The 16,792-nt window shown below is 40.2% G+C and overlaps 1 protein-coding gene and 1 pseudogene across 2 annotated transcripts in view; one reads left to right on the forward strand and one right to left on the reverse strand.

The window, feature by feature from the left end:
• Positions 1 to 14,585, reverse strand: part of LOC107613410 (uncharacterized) — a 121,454-nt pseudogene extending 106,869 nt beyond the window's left edge. Inside the window, exons 1-10 of the transcript XR_015896271.1 lie at positions 14,178 to 14,585; positions 13,992 to 14,077; positions 13,804 to 13,870; positions 13,083 to 13,225; positions 12,737 to 12,786; positions 12,499 to 12,636; positions 12,315 to 12,395; positions 12,058 to 12,234; positions 11,898 to 11,984; positions 11,285 to 11,505 (exon numbers count right to left, since the gene is read on the reverse strand). The product of XR_015896271.1 is annotated as an uncharacterized LOC107613410 (transcript). The remainder of the gene's footprint in view (positions 1 to 11,284; positions 11,506 to 11,897; positions 11,985 to 12,057; positions 12,235 to 12,314; positions 12,396 to 12,498; positions 12,637 to 12,736; positions 12,787 to 13,082; positions 13,226 to 13,803; positions 13,871 to 13,991; positions 14,078 to 14,177) is intronic.
• Positions 4,336 to 10,523, forward strand: LOC110265458 (uncharacterized). Its single transcript, XM_088495523.1, has 5 exons — positions 4,336 to 4,401; positions 4,672 to 4,764; positions 9,857 to 9,937; positions 10,046 to 10,144; positions 10,434 to 10,523. Exons 1-5 carry the CDS (start codon positions 4,336 to 4,338, stop codon positions 10,521 to 10,523), a joined length of 429 nt encoding a protein of 142 aa, XP_088351649.1.
• Positions 14,586 to 16,792: the final 2,207 nt, after the last annotated feature.

Genomic DNA, 16,792 nt, shown 5'->3' on the forward strand with positions numbered 1-16,792 from the left:
AACAATCAACACCGGTAGCCCTCCATCGACCCCAGGTGAGTGACTCGTCCTCTGCTCGTTTCTCTTTGTCCTTCGCCTCTGCTCATGTTCTTCCATCGATGTGAACTGTTCAATTTCTGTGAACTTAGACCTCGGCTTAATTTTCTGTGAACTGAACTGAACTTAGACCTCTGCTCATGTTCTCTTTCTCTTTGTCCTCAATGTGAACTGAACTTAGACCTCGGCTTAATTTTCTGTGAACTTGCTCTGTGCATTTTCTGATTTCAGTGCTCATCTTCTTCCTTCTTCGTTCCTCTTCTTCGCCTGGTCGTCAGCCCAAGTAACCCTCCTTCTTCGCCTGGTTCCCTGCCCAGTAGCCATCCATCTGCGTCGTCTTCATCTTCTCAACACCAGCAGGCAGTAGCCCGTCCCATCGTCTTCATCGTCGCGCGGTGAGTAACTCGTCTCTGCTCATCTTTGTTCTTTGCCTCTGTGAACTTCTTTGTTAGTAACTTGTTAGTAACTTGGTTTGCAGCTCAATTTCTGTTTGTTAGTAACTTGGTTTGCAGCTCAATTTCTATTTCTTGGTAACTTGGTTTGCAGCTCAATTTCTGTTTGTTGGTAACTTGGTTTGCAGCTCAATTTCTGTGTGTTGCTCAATTTCTGTTTGTAGTTCAATTTGTGTTTGTAGTTCAATTTCTGTGTGTTGCTCAAATTTCTGTTTTGTAGCTCAAATTTGTTACTGTTTTGTACTTTGTTAATGCTGGAAACTGACTTGGTTTTGCATATTTGTTGACTGGCTGAATTTCTCAAATTTGTTCTGCATAATTGTTAATGTTCATTGTGTAGATAGAATTGTTAATGTTTATTGCTGTGGCTGTTTTTGATTTCATATATGTTCATTCGGAGGGCATAGTTCTCAATTGCTAGCATTCAGGTATCTTGTCTCAGTTGCTGCAACAATGCAAAGAAATGTGAAGCCTTCCTTCTTCAAATTTTAACCACTTTATTGAACATGATTGATTATACATGACAATTGCATTTAGCTTGGTTTTTGGATCTGATATAATGTAAATAGAACCAACATAGTACATAAAAACTGAAGGAAAAAAGGAAACACAAAATTGGCTAACTTACTCTGAGTAAATTTATAATGATAGAAAAATCATGAAATTCGGCAACACTTAAAAGAAAGAATGAGAAAATTGGAGCAGTCTGTAGTTGAATGGAAGTGTTTAATTTTGTTCAAAGGGAATTATGCAGTAGCAGAATGGGGGGAAAGGGTACTGGGAAAGCAATAAAGTATAGTTTATTAGAATGTTGTTAGTTTATAATATAATGATAACATTTCTATTTTATTAGGTGAAATTGATGCTGATTTATATCAAAGTGGCGGTGGTAGTAGTGGTCTTTATGCTACATCTCTTTTTTGAGTTTGGATTTTAATAAGATCATATGTATTTGGTTGATGATATTTTATGTAGTGTTTTAAATTTCGAAGATATTTTAAGATTTATATCAGACTATAATTATATTTTAGAATGTGTATTTATAATTTATTTATTATTCTACTCTAAAACGGTTTTTCCGGTTGAACCACTGGTTGGACCAGTTAGACCAGTGAACCAGTAAACCAGTGACTAGAGCGGTTTGATGACCGGTCCGGTTTTCTGAACCTTGATTATTATAGGAAGGGTAGAGTAGAATTTACTAATATATATTATCTGAAAATATTATACATTAGAAAGTTAATAATAATAATAATAATTGCACATTAGAAATTTATAGCCAAATTAGGATTCCAATAGATATTTCTATGCGTTTTTGTTTTTCTTTAAAAAAACGTTTACGGATTTCATCCTTTTCAAACAAGATGTCCAAGAGATTACAAATTTGGGTTGGATCACCTTCCATCCACACTCCTTCACAATAATTAGCTTGTAGTTTTGATGTTATATAGTGCACCTTATTATGTTGTTGGAAAGAAACCACTTTAATAAGCTAAATGGGCTTATTTATTTCAAAAATCATAAGAATACTAGTCATTTTGGATCTAATTAATTTGGGTTATCACCACCTAATCAAAGCGAAATTCCCAATATTTTTCTAGCCGTATTTATGCCAATGATTTATTGAACTTAGCCAAGTCAACTAATAAACTTGTTACGGTGGGTAACCGGAGATTAATGGATGGATGGCGTTGGTTGGCCCAAACGTATGAAGGAGGTGGCTTTCGAGTGGATTTGCTACTCGGTGCTCCTCCGTCCGACTTGTGCGTGTGAAAGAATGGGGGGTGGTACCTGCGAAGACACTTCGATGCCTAAGTTAGCAAGAGTGTGAGCAGGTTAGAGAATATTGAGACTTAGAGATACCTGAATGGTGTCAGTGTATTTATAGTGGTGAACCAATAACCACCGCTGAAGTAGTGTCACCTTTTTAGGTGGATAACCGTTCCCATATCTTAGGGAGGTTAAGATATGGCTCTATGAAGTGGTTAGAGAGTTTCTAGGGGCAGTTACTCATTCGAATGAGTGTTATCTGCCAGCTAACCCTCGTGTCCGACTTCTTTGGAGCAGGTCGTGTTTAGTACCGACTTCTTGGGATGAAGGCTGGTACTGGATGAAGGCTAACCCTTTGGGTTGGGCCTCTTTACTTGGATCCTGGACCTTTATTATTGGGCCAGGGTATGAACAGTGCCCCTACTCGAGCCCAATTTCTTTTTAGGATTTGGGTTCGAGTATTCAACTCGGGGTCGTAGCCGATTTGTAAGAGGACCGACGTGATGGTTTAAAAACCGACGTGATTTTTCGTGACCTTTTGGTTCTGACAGTTACGTCTAATCAAGCGTCGTGTCCGTTAGGGGTGTGCGTAGGGATTTAATGGCCTTGGTAACGGTGCATCTTCATTAATGATTGCCCCAATTTTACCATTATGCCCCTAACGTTCTTATAAATACTTTCCCTCTCTTTCGTTGTTTCGTTTCTGCGATCTTTCAAATTTTCCTTGCATTCGTTCGTGCTGCATTCTTGCGTTTTCGAAGGCTTTTGCTTCCAACCCTTATTTCCGGATAAATGTTAGTTCTTTAATATGCCCTTGTAGATAAATTTGATTTGCAGACTTTAGTTTCGCATCCTCCTCCCTTTAGAGACCGTGTTGGTGATTTTTCTTTTCCCCTTGTAGGTTTTGTTACCCCCTTTTTTATAAAAAGAAATGGCTTCTGTAGATGCTCTCTCTCACTGGGTTGATGTCACGGTCTTAGGGGAGGAGCCCTCAGTCGATTCTGAGTTCATTACCAACCTTCGCACTCATCACAGAATTTGTACTTCTGAGGATGACGAACCAAAATATGAATTGGTAGTCCCGGGTCCTGAAGACTGGGTTTGTTTTGGAAGAGTCAATGAGGCGGCCCCTCATTTTTTCTTTATGTATGAGTGCATGATCACCCGTTTGGGTGTTTTTCTTCCTTTTTCAAATTTTGAGATATCTGTTTTGCGTCACTGTCGAGTCGCTCCCACCCATCTTCACCCCAACTCTTGGGATTTTTTGAAAATTTATCAATTTATCAGCCAGGCTTTAGAGTTCTCGACTTCTTTAAAGATTTTTTTCCATCTTTTTCATATGACAAAACCCTTCAGTGGGCTAAACAATAAACAACAGTGGGTGTCGTTCCGAGCCATACAAGGTCGGAGAATCTTCACCCTTTTTGACGAATCCTTTCACGACTTCAAGAACTACTTTTTCAAAGTGCAAGCTGTAGAGGGTCACCACCCCTTTTTCCTGGATGATAATTCTTTTCCCCGATTTCCTTTATATTGGCTGGAGGCCTCCCCCCGCGAGAAATATGGTATGGATGACCTAAATGAGGTAGAAGCAGCCATTGTGGGGTTCCTCCGAGAAGTGTGGGGGAGGGCCCCATACTTGGACACAAAAAAGTTTCTCCAGGGGTCTCCGACCTTTGTCCAGGCACAGCTAGGTAGCTTTTATTTGTTTGCTGGATTTCCGACTTGTCTTATCCGACTTGTCTAATCTATCATTTGTTGCTTTTTTCAGAGATGGTAAAGGCAAACGCTCAGGAATCTTACCAAAGGGTCCAGGAGGCTAAAGCAAGGTCTCGCGCCAGGACTGGTGGCGCCAGGGCAGTTATCTCTCCTCCTCCTCCTCCTCGGAATGTTGGGACTCCCTCTCAGCCCATTGTAATTTCTTCTTCAACTTTCTCTCAGCCACCCCCCTGCTCGACCTTCTTCTGAACCAGATAATAAGAAGCGCAAGACCTTAGAGTCTGGCTCTTCTGGTGAGGCGAAGGCGGATGCTCTTGCATTCGTCCGAAAGAACATCTATCCCAACGTTCGCATAAACATGGATGATGTTTCTGTTCGGCGCCACCTTACCACTCTGGTTGAGGAGAGCCTGAAGGCGGCAGGGGTTTGTGGCAAACTCTTGGATATTTTCGAGAAGGCCCCTCTCAGCTCTTTAGGGATGACCTCGAGGGTCGAAGAGCTGGAAGGAAGGCTTCTCATATATCAGGAGCATGAGGGGAAGTTGAAGGAGGAAGTCGCCAAGCTGAGGGAGGAGAGAGATAATCTCCAGGAGAGTGGGAGGAAGTTGCAAGCCCAATGCAACATGGAGGTGGATTTGAGGAAGGCAGCGCAAGCCAGCTACAACAGTTTATTTGATGATCTTGTGTCTGTAAAGAACGACTTGCTGAATGCCCGGAAGGCCTATACCGAGTTAGAGGACTCTATTGCAGATGGTGCTGATGAGGCTTGGAGGGTTTTTAAGGAGCAGGTCGGAGTCATTGCTCCTGACTTGGACCTTTCTCCTTTGGACCCTGATAAGATTGTTATTGATGGTTCCATCGTGGATCCTCCTGTCCCCGTGGTGGAGTCCGAGTCCGATTTGAAGACTCGGGGGCAGAGGGTCATAGAGTCCCCTCCTCGCTCTAAGGACGCTCCGGGTTCTTCTACTGCTCCTCTGACTTCCTCTCCAGCCCTTGCTCCTGGCGTTCCTTCCGACTCTGCTGGTGGTGCTCCTTCTACTCCTCTTGCTAAGAAGTGATTTTGGCTATTGGGGCCCGGCCTGTGGCCCCTCTTTTTAAACTCTTTTATATTTATTTGTTGATGTTTGCAACAATTTTTTGGCCTTTTAGGGCTGTAAACAAAACAAATTTTCGATACCCTTTTTAATAAGGGTTTAATTTAGCGTTTAAATAAATGCCCTTTTTTGGATAAGGGTTTTGAGTTACCTTATGCGCGCATGCTTTTCTATTCGTGGTTCTTTTGACTTTTTGATCTTTTCTGGAAAAAACCTTTTCTTTGGGGCTTGCCTGCTTTTCTGAATCTTTTTTTATCTTCAAGGCAGCCTTATAACTTTTTCTTAGTTTTTCCTATCTCTTTTTGTTATTCCTAGTACTCAATTTTGTTTCATTGAGTTTTTCGTGACTTAGGCTACTTTTGCGATTCATTTTAATTTTACTCGGCTTCGCTTTCCGACTTATGAGTCGGACTGCTCCCGAGTTTATCATGATCGACTTCTATAGCCTTTTTACGCCGACTTGTACCTCGTCGTTTTATCCTGACGACCATCTAGGTCGGTTCATGGGATTTTCACGTTTTGTCGAGCTTAAATCGGCGCGTTTCGTAGAAAGAGAATAAAAAGGGAATTTAAAAGAGATATTTAAAATGAAAGAGATCTTTGAGGAGGTACCTTATTGCTACTAAGGGCTTTTGATAATTTATTTTCCCTTAGTCCCTACTATGATGCCTCGTTAAAAACCCTTCTCCAGAAAAAACCCTTTAATTTTGGGAAAAAATCATGAAGTTGGGAAAAGAGTACATCAGGGAGTAGGGTTCGCTTTTTAGCTGTAGTACCTTTTCATATTACAAGCATGCCATGATCTTGGTAACTCGTTGCCGTCAAAGTCGGTTACCCTATAATAGCCTTTTCCTAAGACCTCGTTGATCTTGTATGGTCCTTTCCAATTTGCAGCGAGCTTTCCTTCCCCAGATTTGTTGACTCCAATGTCGTTTCTGATTAAGACCAAGTCGTCTGGGGTGAAACTCCTTCGAATGACTTTTTTGTTGTATCTGGTAGTCATCCTTTGCTTCAACGCTGCTTCTCTTATCTGTGCTTCTTCTCGGGCTTCGGGGAGCAAGTCGAGCTCTTCTTTGTGCCCCTGTATATTTCCGATCTCGTCGTGGAAAATCACTCTTGGACTTTGCTCATTAACCTCTATTGGGATCATGGCCTCTACGCCATAAACTAGTCGGAAGGGTGTTTCTCCAGTGGCGGATTGGGGGGTTGTTTTGTAAGCCCATAGTACTTGTGGGAGCTCTTCTGCCCAAGCTCCTTTTGCATCTTGTAATCTTTTCTTCAGCCCTGCTAGTATGACTTTGTTGGCTGCCTCGGCTTGCCCATTGGCTTGTGGATGTTCCACTGAGGTGAACTGGTGTTTGATGTTCATACTGGCTACTAGGCTTCTAAAGGTGGAGTCGGTGAACTGGGTTCCGTTATCTGTGGTAATGGAATAAGGTATCCCATACCTTGTGATTATATTTTTGTAGAGGAATCTCCGACTTCTTTGTGCAGTGATGGTGGCCAGTGGTTCTGCTTCTATCCACTTTGTGAAATAATCTATTCCCACTATTAGGTACTTGACTTGTCCTGGCGCCTGGGGAAAAGGACCTAACAAATCCATTCCCCATTTTGCAAAGGGCCATGGAGAGGTGATACTAATGAGCTCCTCTGGGGGGGCCACGTGGAAATTTGCATGCATTTGACATGGTTGTCACTTTTTCACAAAGTCTGTGGCATCTTTCTGCAAGGTTGGCCAGTAGAATCCAGCTCGGATCACCTTTCTGGCTAATGACCTTGCTCCGAGATGGTTCCCGCAGATTCCACTATGTACCTCCTCTAATACCTCGGTGGTTCTTGAGGTCGGTACACACTTTAACAATGGTGTTGATATCCCCCTTCTATAGAGAATATTTTTCACCAAGGTATAGTGTTGGGCTTCCCTTCGAATTTTCTTTGCCTCTTTTTCCTCTTTGGGGAGGATGTCGAATTTCAGAAATTCGACTAAGGGGTTCATCCATCCGAGGTTCAATCCGACCACTTCAAAGACTTCTTGTTTGTCTTCTATTTTTACCACTGAGGGTTCATGGAGAGTTTCTTGGATCAGGCTTCTGTTATTTCCATCTGGCTTGGTACTTGCTAACTTGGATAGGGCGTCTGCTCTGCTATTTAGGTCCCGAGTTATGTGCGTGACCTTGGTTTCTGCAAAGCGCCCAAGGTGTTCCAGAGTTTTTTCCAAGTATCTCTTCATATTTGGGTCTTTTGCCTGATACTCTTCACTTATTTGGGAGGTCACCACTTGAGAGTCACTGTATATCATCACCTTCGTAGCACCGACTTCTTCTGCCAGCTTCAATCCTGCAATCAAGGCTTCATATTCTGCCTGATTATTTGAAGCTGGGAATTCAAACTTGAGGGAAACCTCTATCTGGGTTCCCCTTTCATCTACCAATATTATGCCTGCGCCGCTTCTTGTTTTGTTGGAGGATCCATCTGCATAGAGTTCCCATGTAGTTGGTTTATCCTCTTGATCTCCTGCATATTCTGCAATGAAGTCGGCGAGGCACTGGGCTTTAATCGCCGTCTGAGTTTCGTACTTCAAGTCGAACTCGGAGAGCTCTATTGCCCATTGAACCATTCTTCCTGCAACATCTGTCTTTTGGAGGATTTGCTTCATGGGTTGGTTCGTGCGGACTCTTATTGTGTGAGCTTGAAAGTAAGACCGTAGCCTTCGTGAGGCTACTACTAAGGAGTAGGCAAACTTCTCTAGTTTATGGTACCTTAGCTCAGGGCCTTGCAGAACTTTACTGATGAAGTATACTGGGTGCTGACCGGCCTTGTCTTCTCTTATCAGGGCGGATGAGATGGCCTTGTCTGCTACAGATAAGTATAGTACAAGGTCTTCTCCAGCCATAGGTCGGGTCAAAATAGGAGGTTGGCTCAAAAACTTTTTGAACTCCTGGAATGCCTCCTCACATTCAGGAGTCCATTCAAACTGGTGTCCCTTTCTCAGCAGGGAGAACAGTGGAAGGGATCTTAGTGCTGATCCTGCCAAAAATCTGGAGAGAGCTGCTAGCCGGCCATTCAGCTGTTGGACCTCTCTCAAACAAGTCGGGCTTTTCATTTCCAGGATAGCTCTACACTTGTCGGGATTGGCTTCGATTCCTCTTTGTGTTAGCATGAATCCTAGAAATTTTCCTGCCTCCACCGCGAAGGCGCACTTTGCAGGATTTAGTCTCATCCTGTGCAACCTTATGGTGTCGAAGACTTGTGAAAGGTCAGACAAGAGGTCGACTTCTTTCTTGGTCTTTACCAGCATATCGTCGACGTACACTTCCATTAAGCTCCCTAGGTGAGGGGCAAACACCTTATTCATCAGCCTCTGATATGTGGCCCCTGCATTTTTCAATCCAAATGGCATGACCACGTAGCAAAAGTTAGCTCTGGGCGTGATGAATGATGTTTTTTCCTGGTCTGGTTCATACATCGGGATTTGGTTATACCCCGAGTAGGCGTCCATGAACGACAAGTATTGATACCCCGAGCTAGAGTCTACTAGGGCGTCAATGCTGGTGACAGATCTCGGGGGGAGACTGTCGAACCACTTCATTGCTGCTTTTGACAAAGTCGTTAGAAAGGCTTTGCATCTCGTAGCGTCAGAAGCGTCAGCCAGATACATCCGACTTTTAAAGTTGCTCAGATGATGCTTTGGATCAGTGGTTCCGTCGTAGAGGTCCATATCGGGGCTTCTAAAGTTTCTCGGAACTTTTGCCCTCATTATGTCCTCGCTAAAAGGATCTTTCTCCCCTAAGGGCGAATCTTCTCTACCGTCGTGGGAGTTCTGACCTTTGAGGGAGGATTCTAACTTTAAGAGTTTTCTTTCTAACTCTTTTCGTCGCTCCATCTCCTCTTTTAGGTTCTTTTCGGTTTCCTTTTGTCGTTCCTGTTCCTGTTCTAGCTGCTCGAGGCGACTGTGGACCAATCCCATGAGCTCAATTGCGTGGGATGGTCCTTCTTTTTCTGATTCGCGCCCCTCTGAGGAATTTACCTTCGGGTTTTTGATTCCGGAGGTGCCTTCCCTGTGTTGATCATTGGCTTCCTGGTGAAGGGTCTGGTCTGCCTCATTGTTTCCAGTGTTCAGATTCTCTTGCTCAGAATCCGTCTCCACATGACCCTCTTCAGGGGATCTATCCGCCATTACTGGTTGATCTCTCGGGTCCCCGGCAACGGCGCCAATGTTACGGTGGGTAACTGGAGATTAATGGGTTGGATGGCGTTGGTTGGCCCAAACGTATGAAGGAGGTGGCTTTCGAGTGGATTTGCTACTCGGTGCTCCTCCGTCCGACTTGTGCGTGTGAAAGAATGGGGGGTGGTACCTGCGAAGACACTCCGATGCCTAAGTTAGCAAGAGTGTGAGCAGGTTAGAGAATATTGGGACTTAGAGATACCTGAATGGTGTCAGTGTATTTATAGTGGTGAACCAATAACCACCGCTGAAGTAGTGCCACCTTTTTAGGTGGATAACCGTTCCCATATCTTAGGGAGGTTAAGATATGGCTCTATGAAGTGGTTAGAGAGTTTCTAGGGGCAGTTACTCATTCGAATGAGTGTTATCTGCCAGCTAACCCTCGTGTCCGACTTCTTTGGAGTAGGTCGTGTTTAGTACCGACTTCTTGGGATGAAGGCTGGTACTAGATGAAGGCCAACCCTTTGGGTTGGGCCTCTTTGCTTGGATCCTGGACCTTTATTATTGGGTCAGGGTATGAATAAAACTAATAAACATTATTGTTTCATTTTTGTTATGCAGTTTACACTCATCTTGCTTGTAAGACATCTTTTTGCAGCGCTTACAAGTGACATGGAAGATTATCCATTTACAATTCTTACTGTAAGTACTTGGTTTCCACCATTATTTATTTATTTTGAAAAGAAACTTAAATAAATATCTGCTTTTTGAATAATGTGTCTAACTTCTTTTTTATTTTTATTTTTTTAGGTGTTTATATTAAGGGCAAGGGGAATTATTGTGCCCATGTACATAATAATTAGGACAATTGGAGGCATACATAGTAGTATTCACCGCCACTATCATCAGGTTTGAACAAACCACCTTCATTTTTATTTGGGAAAATAATATAAAAAAAAAATAACCCCCTAAGTCCCTAACTTTGCTTTAGTTTTTGAAATGTGCAATTCAACACATTAAAGTAATAAAATGATGCAACACATTTTTAAAACTTTGGATTCAACTTTGCACATGAACCAAAGTTCAAGAGTTATCTAAAACATTCCACTTATTACTTAAAACGATACTTTAAGATATTTTAAAGATATTTAGGCATGCAAGAAAACACTTAGAGAATGATTTGTTCTGTGTATTTTAGGATTCTAACGATAATGACACATCGACAATATCTGATGGAGATGATGAAAAAAATGAGACAAGCCAGGATGAAGATTTAGGATATTCATAGTTATGGTTATCATGGTATGCTTTAATTGTATCGGAGCATTGTGCTAATGCCCTTGTCAAATTGCGACGTTTTGGTGTGCCACAAATTCTTTATTATAATCAAAAGAATGAAACTTAGATAGAAATGCAATTTATCTACTGCCATAGTTTTTACTGTCTCAAGTTTTATCCTAGTGTCTATTAATCCAACAACAACAATAATTTAAAAGAAAAATATTAAGTATCAATATTTTTAGTATAAAAAAATTTATTTAGTATTAGTTCAAAATATATGCCAAAAAATGTTAATCACTTAATATTTCTCTATTTAAACTTACGATTTAGCTTAAAGACACGTATTAACGTTATCAATTTTAAAAAAAATTAGTAAAATAATACAATATTTAAATCTCCAATACATTTATTATTTATTTATTAAAATAAAATTTAAGAACTTCTATTAGTAATAATCTTTTTTTTAACTTGTCAATCGAATGAATTTCCTAAGAAGTAAAAAAAAAAAGTATTGTCACCAAAGCATTTTCTTTACTCTCCACCTAACCATCCAATCCTCAACTATGATCTTACTAACCAATGGTTGATCCAATAGAACTGGGAAGCTTAAAAAAAGGAACACCAACTATGACAATGTTTATTAGGTACATATCTTTTAATAAATAAACCCATTATTCAGCAGTCCAACACGTTCATCATGATAGTGTCAATTCTTAAAAGTTAAAACTAAAACTGAACTTTAAAATTGGCATTCAAATCCAACTGTACCTAATCTATGTTTACAAAATTCCCAAGCTCCATGTTCTCTTGATTTGAGGATGCAACCTTTTCTCCCACATTGTACGAGACAAAATGTTGGTTTACTATTGGGTTGATTGGAATTTGGAAGTCACAGAAGAAGCAAGGTTTCACTGCCTTTTCACTTCTCAGGCACCTATATTCTCAATATCAGCACCTTTGTCCACTCTCTTGATAATACCAGCAATTACCTGAGAAGAGAACAACAAAATAAATGTTAGCAGAGTTATAAAAATCAGGTTTAGTTGTACTTTACTTCCAGTCCTTCACATCATGTGAACTTTCCATCAACTTTCCTAAATATGGAATTTTGATGCTCTAAATTTTGTTAAATGTGTTATTTTTGTTAATTTCTGGGAAAAGAACCAACATGGTTAATCCACACATTTAGAAAAATTCAAAACTCAAAAAGTTGATTTTCACATTTTTAAAATCCAGTGGCTTAAGTGGACATCGTGTGGTCATGGAGATAAAGTGTACTTAACCCTAAGAACTACAGGACTCCACCTTTGAAATGCTAATACCGGTTCCCCCATTGCAGTATTTGTTTACCATAACAGTATTTGTTATCTATGTATCCTACCTTTCCAGGTCCTAGTTCATAACTTTTCTTCAGCCCCTTGTTTAGAAGAGTCTTCACTGTTGTTTCCCATTGAACAGGGGAAGTAACCTGCAAATTGTAGTATAGAATGCAATTATTTCCCGTTCATGTATTTCTGCATGATGGAGTTTCAGCAGCATACCTGACGTGCCAATATCTTCTTGATAGTGTCGGGATCTGCATGTGGTTGTGCATCCACATTGGAGATGACTGGTATTCTTGGTGTTCTGATTTCTGTTGCTGCCAATGCTGCTTCCAACCTTGACACAGCTGGTTCCATAAAACTAGTGTGGAATGCACCGGCAACAGCTAAGCGAACCTGCAGAATAGAGTGAAAGGCATTAAAACTTTTTAGGAAAGTTAGCATTGGAAAGATAAGATTTGGAGATATGTTCATACAGTCATTCGAGCCTTGAAAGACTTTGCCCTAGTTTCCAGCACTTCTACTCCTTTTAAGCCCCCTGAGACAGCATAGTTACCCTAAGAAAACAAAAAAACATAAAAAAGAAGCTAGTGATGAGAAATTTAGACACTAAATTTTGTCTGCTAAGCTTGTTAAAAATCAGATCCATAAGAACCTTACAGGACAAAGGTAATTGGCAATTTGAACCTTCTCAGCTTCGGGTACTTCCTGATTTGCCGCATCACACAATTGTTGGACCTTCTCCAAGTCCAGTCCTATGACACTAACCATGGCACTTTTAGCAGCATCAGCAGCATCCTAGATAAAGGGCGGAAGTTATTTCTGTGAATAAAAATTATGAGCTTCTATCCAAACAAGTTGATGTAAGTCAGACAAGAAATTGGAACACATTGTTTACCTGCATGGCTTCTCCCCTCAATTCGACCAACTTAAGTCCAATCTTCAAAGCTTACAATTCAAATAAATACATGGGTTGATAGCAAGTCAATTAAAGAACAAAGTTGAACTCAAAATAAAATCGTACTTTATTGATGGTTCATAAATAATGGTTCTAACAGATGGTACTTTTATGACAGAATAGGTCACCATGACCAAAAAGAAGGGGCATATATGTCGTACTTGCTATTCCTTTGGTTTTACAGTGATTTCTTGATACATGAGGAATACTATGAAGAAAAGGGGGCCATAAGGGGAAAGCATTACAAAATCCAGTTATATATTAATTACTAATCTTGGCAAATCACCTGAAAGCCCCAGCAAAAGCAAGAGCAGTGTATTCTCCCAAACTTAGACCACACGTAACATCAACAGAATCAATAATCTGTTGTCCTCCATCTCGTGCACGAAGTAGCTCCACAGCAGCGAGACTTGTGACATAAATAGCAGGCTGAAGAACTAGAAAAAAATTGGTAAACATTATGCCCATGTAAATCTTTATATGCGACAAAAATAAACATGGAGAACAGACTGGTGGATAACTATGTATGGACTCACTAATATAATACCATAATCATAAAAGATCTCTATTAAAGGCGAATTTGTTTATTACTTCACTAATTCTTTTATTTTATTCTTGAATATAAATAAAGACACGATGAGGAGGAGAAAAATTCTTGGTGGGATTTGACCCAGGAATGAATTAACTGCCAAAGATATTTAGTATTTGCACATTATAAAAAGGTTGAATGAAATACACATGCTGGAGGCACAAGTTAACAACAGCAATCTGTGAATTGACTGTAAAAATATCCATCCAACCAAAACTAATTACCCTCCGCATGACAAGCAATCATTTAACTAAAGTTGCCTAGCTCAATTATTCGCACATAAACCAACTCCATAATACTCCACTAATTATTTTAACGATAAAACTAAGATGTACCCTATATTCTAAATTCATGTTCAATAGATTGTTAAAAAAACAACCACCTACCCAAAAAGAAGTAAAAAGATTTACCACTTTACCTGACTAAGAACAGTTGAATCTAACTTATCCATTGGGCCATTGATGCATATATCAAGAAGATCTTACCTAAAGGCAGAGAATACACAATATCAGTTACAACAAGGAACCCAGAATCATAGAATTTAAATAAATGAATAAAAAGACAAACATGAGAAAATAGTTATTATAAAACGAAATCAGCAACTACCCCAATATCTCATTTGCCTTCTTATACAGAACAGCAGCAGCAGGCACATTCTGAGCTTCTTTTCCCATTCCAACGGCTTGTGCACCCTGCAATCACATTAATACAGAAATTCATACATCGAATAAACAAAATATATTATATTCATAATAATGAAATAAAAAATGCGGATCAGAATTGTCCGTTTACCTGACCGGGGAAAAGAAAAGCGTTGGAGGGTTTGTAATCGGAGAAGGGAGCATCGTTGAGAACGGAGACCTGAGATCCGGAAGCGACGCTCATGAAAACCCTAGATCGAAGGAGGGGAAGGTTGAAGGTTCTAGAATGTGCATTTGATGGGGAAGAAGGGAAGTTGTTGAGAGAGAGAGAAGGGAGAGTGAGGAAAGAAGAAGCCATAGCTGAGAAGGAAGAATGTGAGGTTCGGATAAGAGGGGAACGGTGAAGCAAAGCTTGCATTCGGTTGCAGAAATAAGAAAAAATGTTGCTTGGGGGTATTGTAGTGAGACGGAGATTTCAAAGATGTTGGATTGTTCCTCTTCAAAACCAAAGAAACCACAAACCAGGGTGTCAATCTCTCAACTACTTCACTCCCTAGTCCCTACCAATGTTCTGAAAATCGGACCGGTCATCAAACCGCTTTAGTCACTGGTTCATTAGTTCAACCGGTCTAACCAGTGGTTCAACCGAAAAAACTGTTTTAGAATAAAATAATAAATAAATTACAAAAGACCAAAGATGAGGGTACTCCAAGAACTCCTATTAGATGCAACAGCATTCAACATTATCACATGTTCTCACACACACATACAAAGCCTTAACTCAAAGAACAACCATAGCAAGTGACTTGGAAAGAAAATGTAAACACCGAAACAATCACAAGCATACACAACATGTGAATATTTTTATAGCAAACATAATAATAAAATAACTCTTCTAATGCGTCTCCGAAAATATCCCAAATCAAGAAACCTACATAATCTGATCCACTTGATTCAGAAAGCTACATATATTAGAAAAATTAAGAATCAACTAAAAGAAAAAGAAAAGGAAGGCCTGGTTGATTCAATTCAATTGCCTGAGAAGAAGAATCAAACAGGGCTGAGAAGCTGAGAGTTTAAATGTTAAACCTCAATATTCAAATAACATGACTCCATTATTGTTATTATTACACCCTTCTAATATCACAAACTCAATATATATTGTAGTCCGTTGACACTTGTGCATTCACAACTTGGCCTCATCATTCTGATTCATACCTTAAGTAGAAGAAAAAGTCCCAATCAGCTTTCATTACAATTTTATCCAGAGAGTTGGGGTTTTGGTTTGGAGTTCATGCCGATGATGATGACAAGAGGGATGAATCCGTGAATCAGTAACATAGGCAGTGCAAATTTTAACAAAGCTCATCACAATGATTAACAACAACAAAAAGCACCGAAGGAACAGTGAATCAGTAATATAGGCAGTGCAAATTTTAACAAACCTCATCACAATGATTAACAACAACAAAAAGCACTGAAAGAACAGTGAATCAGTAACATAGGCAGTGCAAATTTAAAATTTAAAAGTTATCAATTTAAAATTTATCATCAACTACAATCAGTGAGACTGAGCATTCTGTTCTGATTCTGTGACTGAGAAGCAACAAATTCAGCAACAAATTCAAGTTACAGCAACAAATTTAACAAATCCTAGTAAAATCCCGATTTACAGCAAATAGGCAAATTTATTGATTACCAATTCAGCAACACGCAAAAATACAGGGAGAAGGGAAATCTGAAAAAGAGAGAACACTAAACCAAAACATTAACCAATAATCACAAAACACTAAACCTTCACCCAGCAATTACAAACAAAGCCAGCAATTACAAACATTAGCACATTATAAAACATTCCAAAACACTAAACCTTCACCCAGCAAAACCAGCAACTACAAACAAAGCCATCAGTAAATTTGAACAAAAAAATTAAGAGCCATCAGCAACTAACAGAGACATCGAGCCATCAGTAACAGAGCAAAGAATTGAAAGCAACAGACTAACAAAGCCACCAAGCCATCAATAAATTTGAAAAAAAAATTTACAGCCATCAGCAACCAGCAAATACAAGACAGATCCATCAGCAGCAGGCAATGACAATTTACAAAAACATTACAAGAAAAATGGAACAAAAATTGAACAACAATTTCAGAACTTCAAACGAAGGAGAAGACCGAACATTCAGAAATTAAAAGGAAGAAGCGGAGGCGAAGAATGAAAGCAGGGTCACTAACCTGGCTTCCGTGCCAAGAAGCCAGCGAAGATGAAAACGACACGGGGAAGAGGAAGCAGCGGCAGCACTGAGGACCTGGGGACGGCGGCGGTGATGAAGGGCTAGGGTTTTGCTTTGCTTCAGAGGTCTCCAGCACGAATGATTGGGGGAAGAAGAGGAGGGGCTGTTAGGTTCACGAATGGTTCTGCTTTTTTTTTTTTCCACAAAAACAAAACGGCGTCGTTTTATTCGAACCGGCCGGCTACAAATCCGATCCAACCGGCCGCTACCAGTCCGGTTTAACTGGTCGACTATTGATCCGGTCCGACCGGTCGATTCGACAGTTTTCGAGCGATTTTCTCTCCAGCGGTTATATGTAGCAGACCGGATCGGTTTTCAAAACCATGGTCCCTACTAAGTACTAACTAAACTATTGCAGAATTTTAAAAACCGAACCGAACCGGTCAATTGGATCGGTTGGTTCTCTACTGTTTTTTATTCTGAAATTTTTTTTCTGTTATGATTCCTTGCTGTATTGTTAATTTGTAGTGCTA

Source organism: Arachis ipaensis, chromosome B8 (assembly GCF_059453495.1).
Source record: "Arachis ipaensis isolate K30076 ecotype BB chromosome B8, ASM5945349v1, whole genome shotgun sequence".
NCBI classification, from domain to species: domain Eukaryota; kingdom Viridiplantae; phylum Streptophyta; class Magnoliopsida; order Fabales; family Fabaceae; genus Arachis; species Arachis ipaensis.

Bases quoted from the DNA above. Each gene is read 5' to 3' on its own strand.
- LOC110265458 (XM_088495523.1), top strand. From the start codon at position 4,336: ATGGATGATGTTTCTGTTCGGCGCCACCTTACCACTCTGGTTGAGGAG. The intron at 4,765-9,856 runs GTCGGAGTCATT...TTTGTTATGCAG, and splicing joins GGAGGGTTTTTAAGGAGCAG to TTTACACTCATCTTGCTTGT. The intron at 10,145-10,433 runs GTTTGAACAAAC...TGTGTATTTTAG, and splicing joins TTCACCGCCACTATCATCAG to GATTCTAACGATAATGACAC.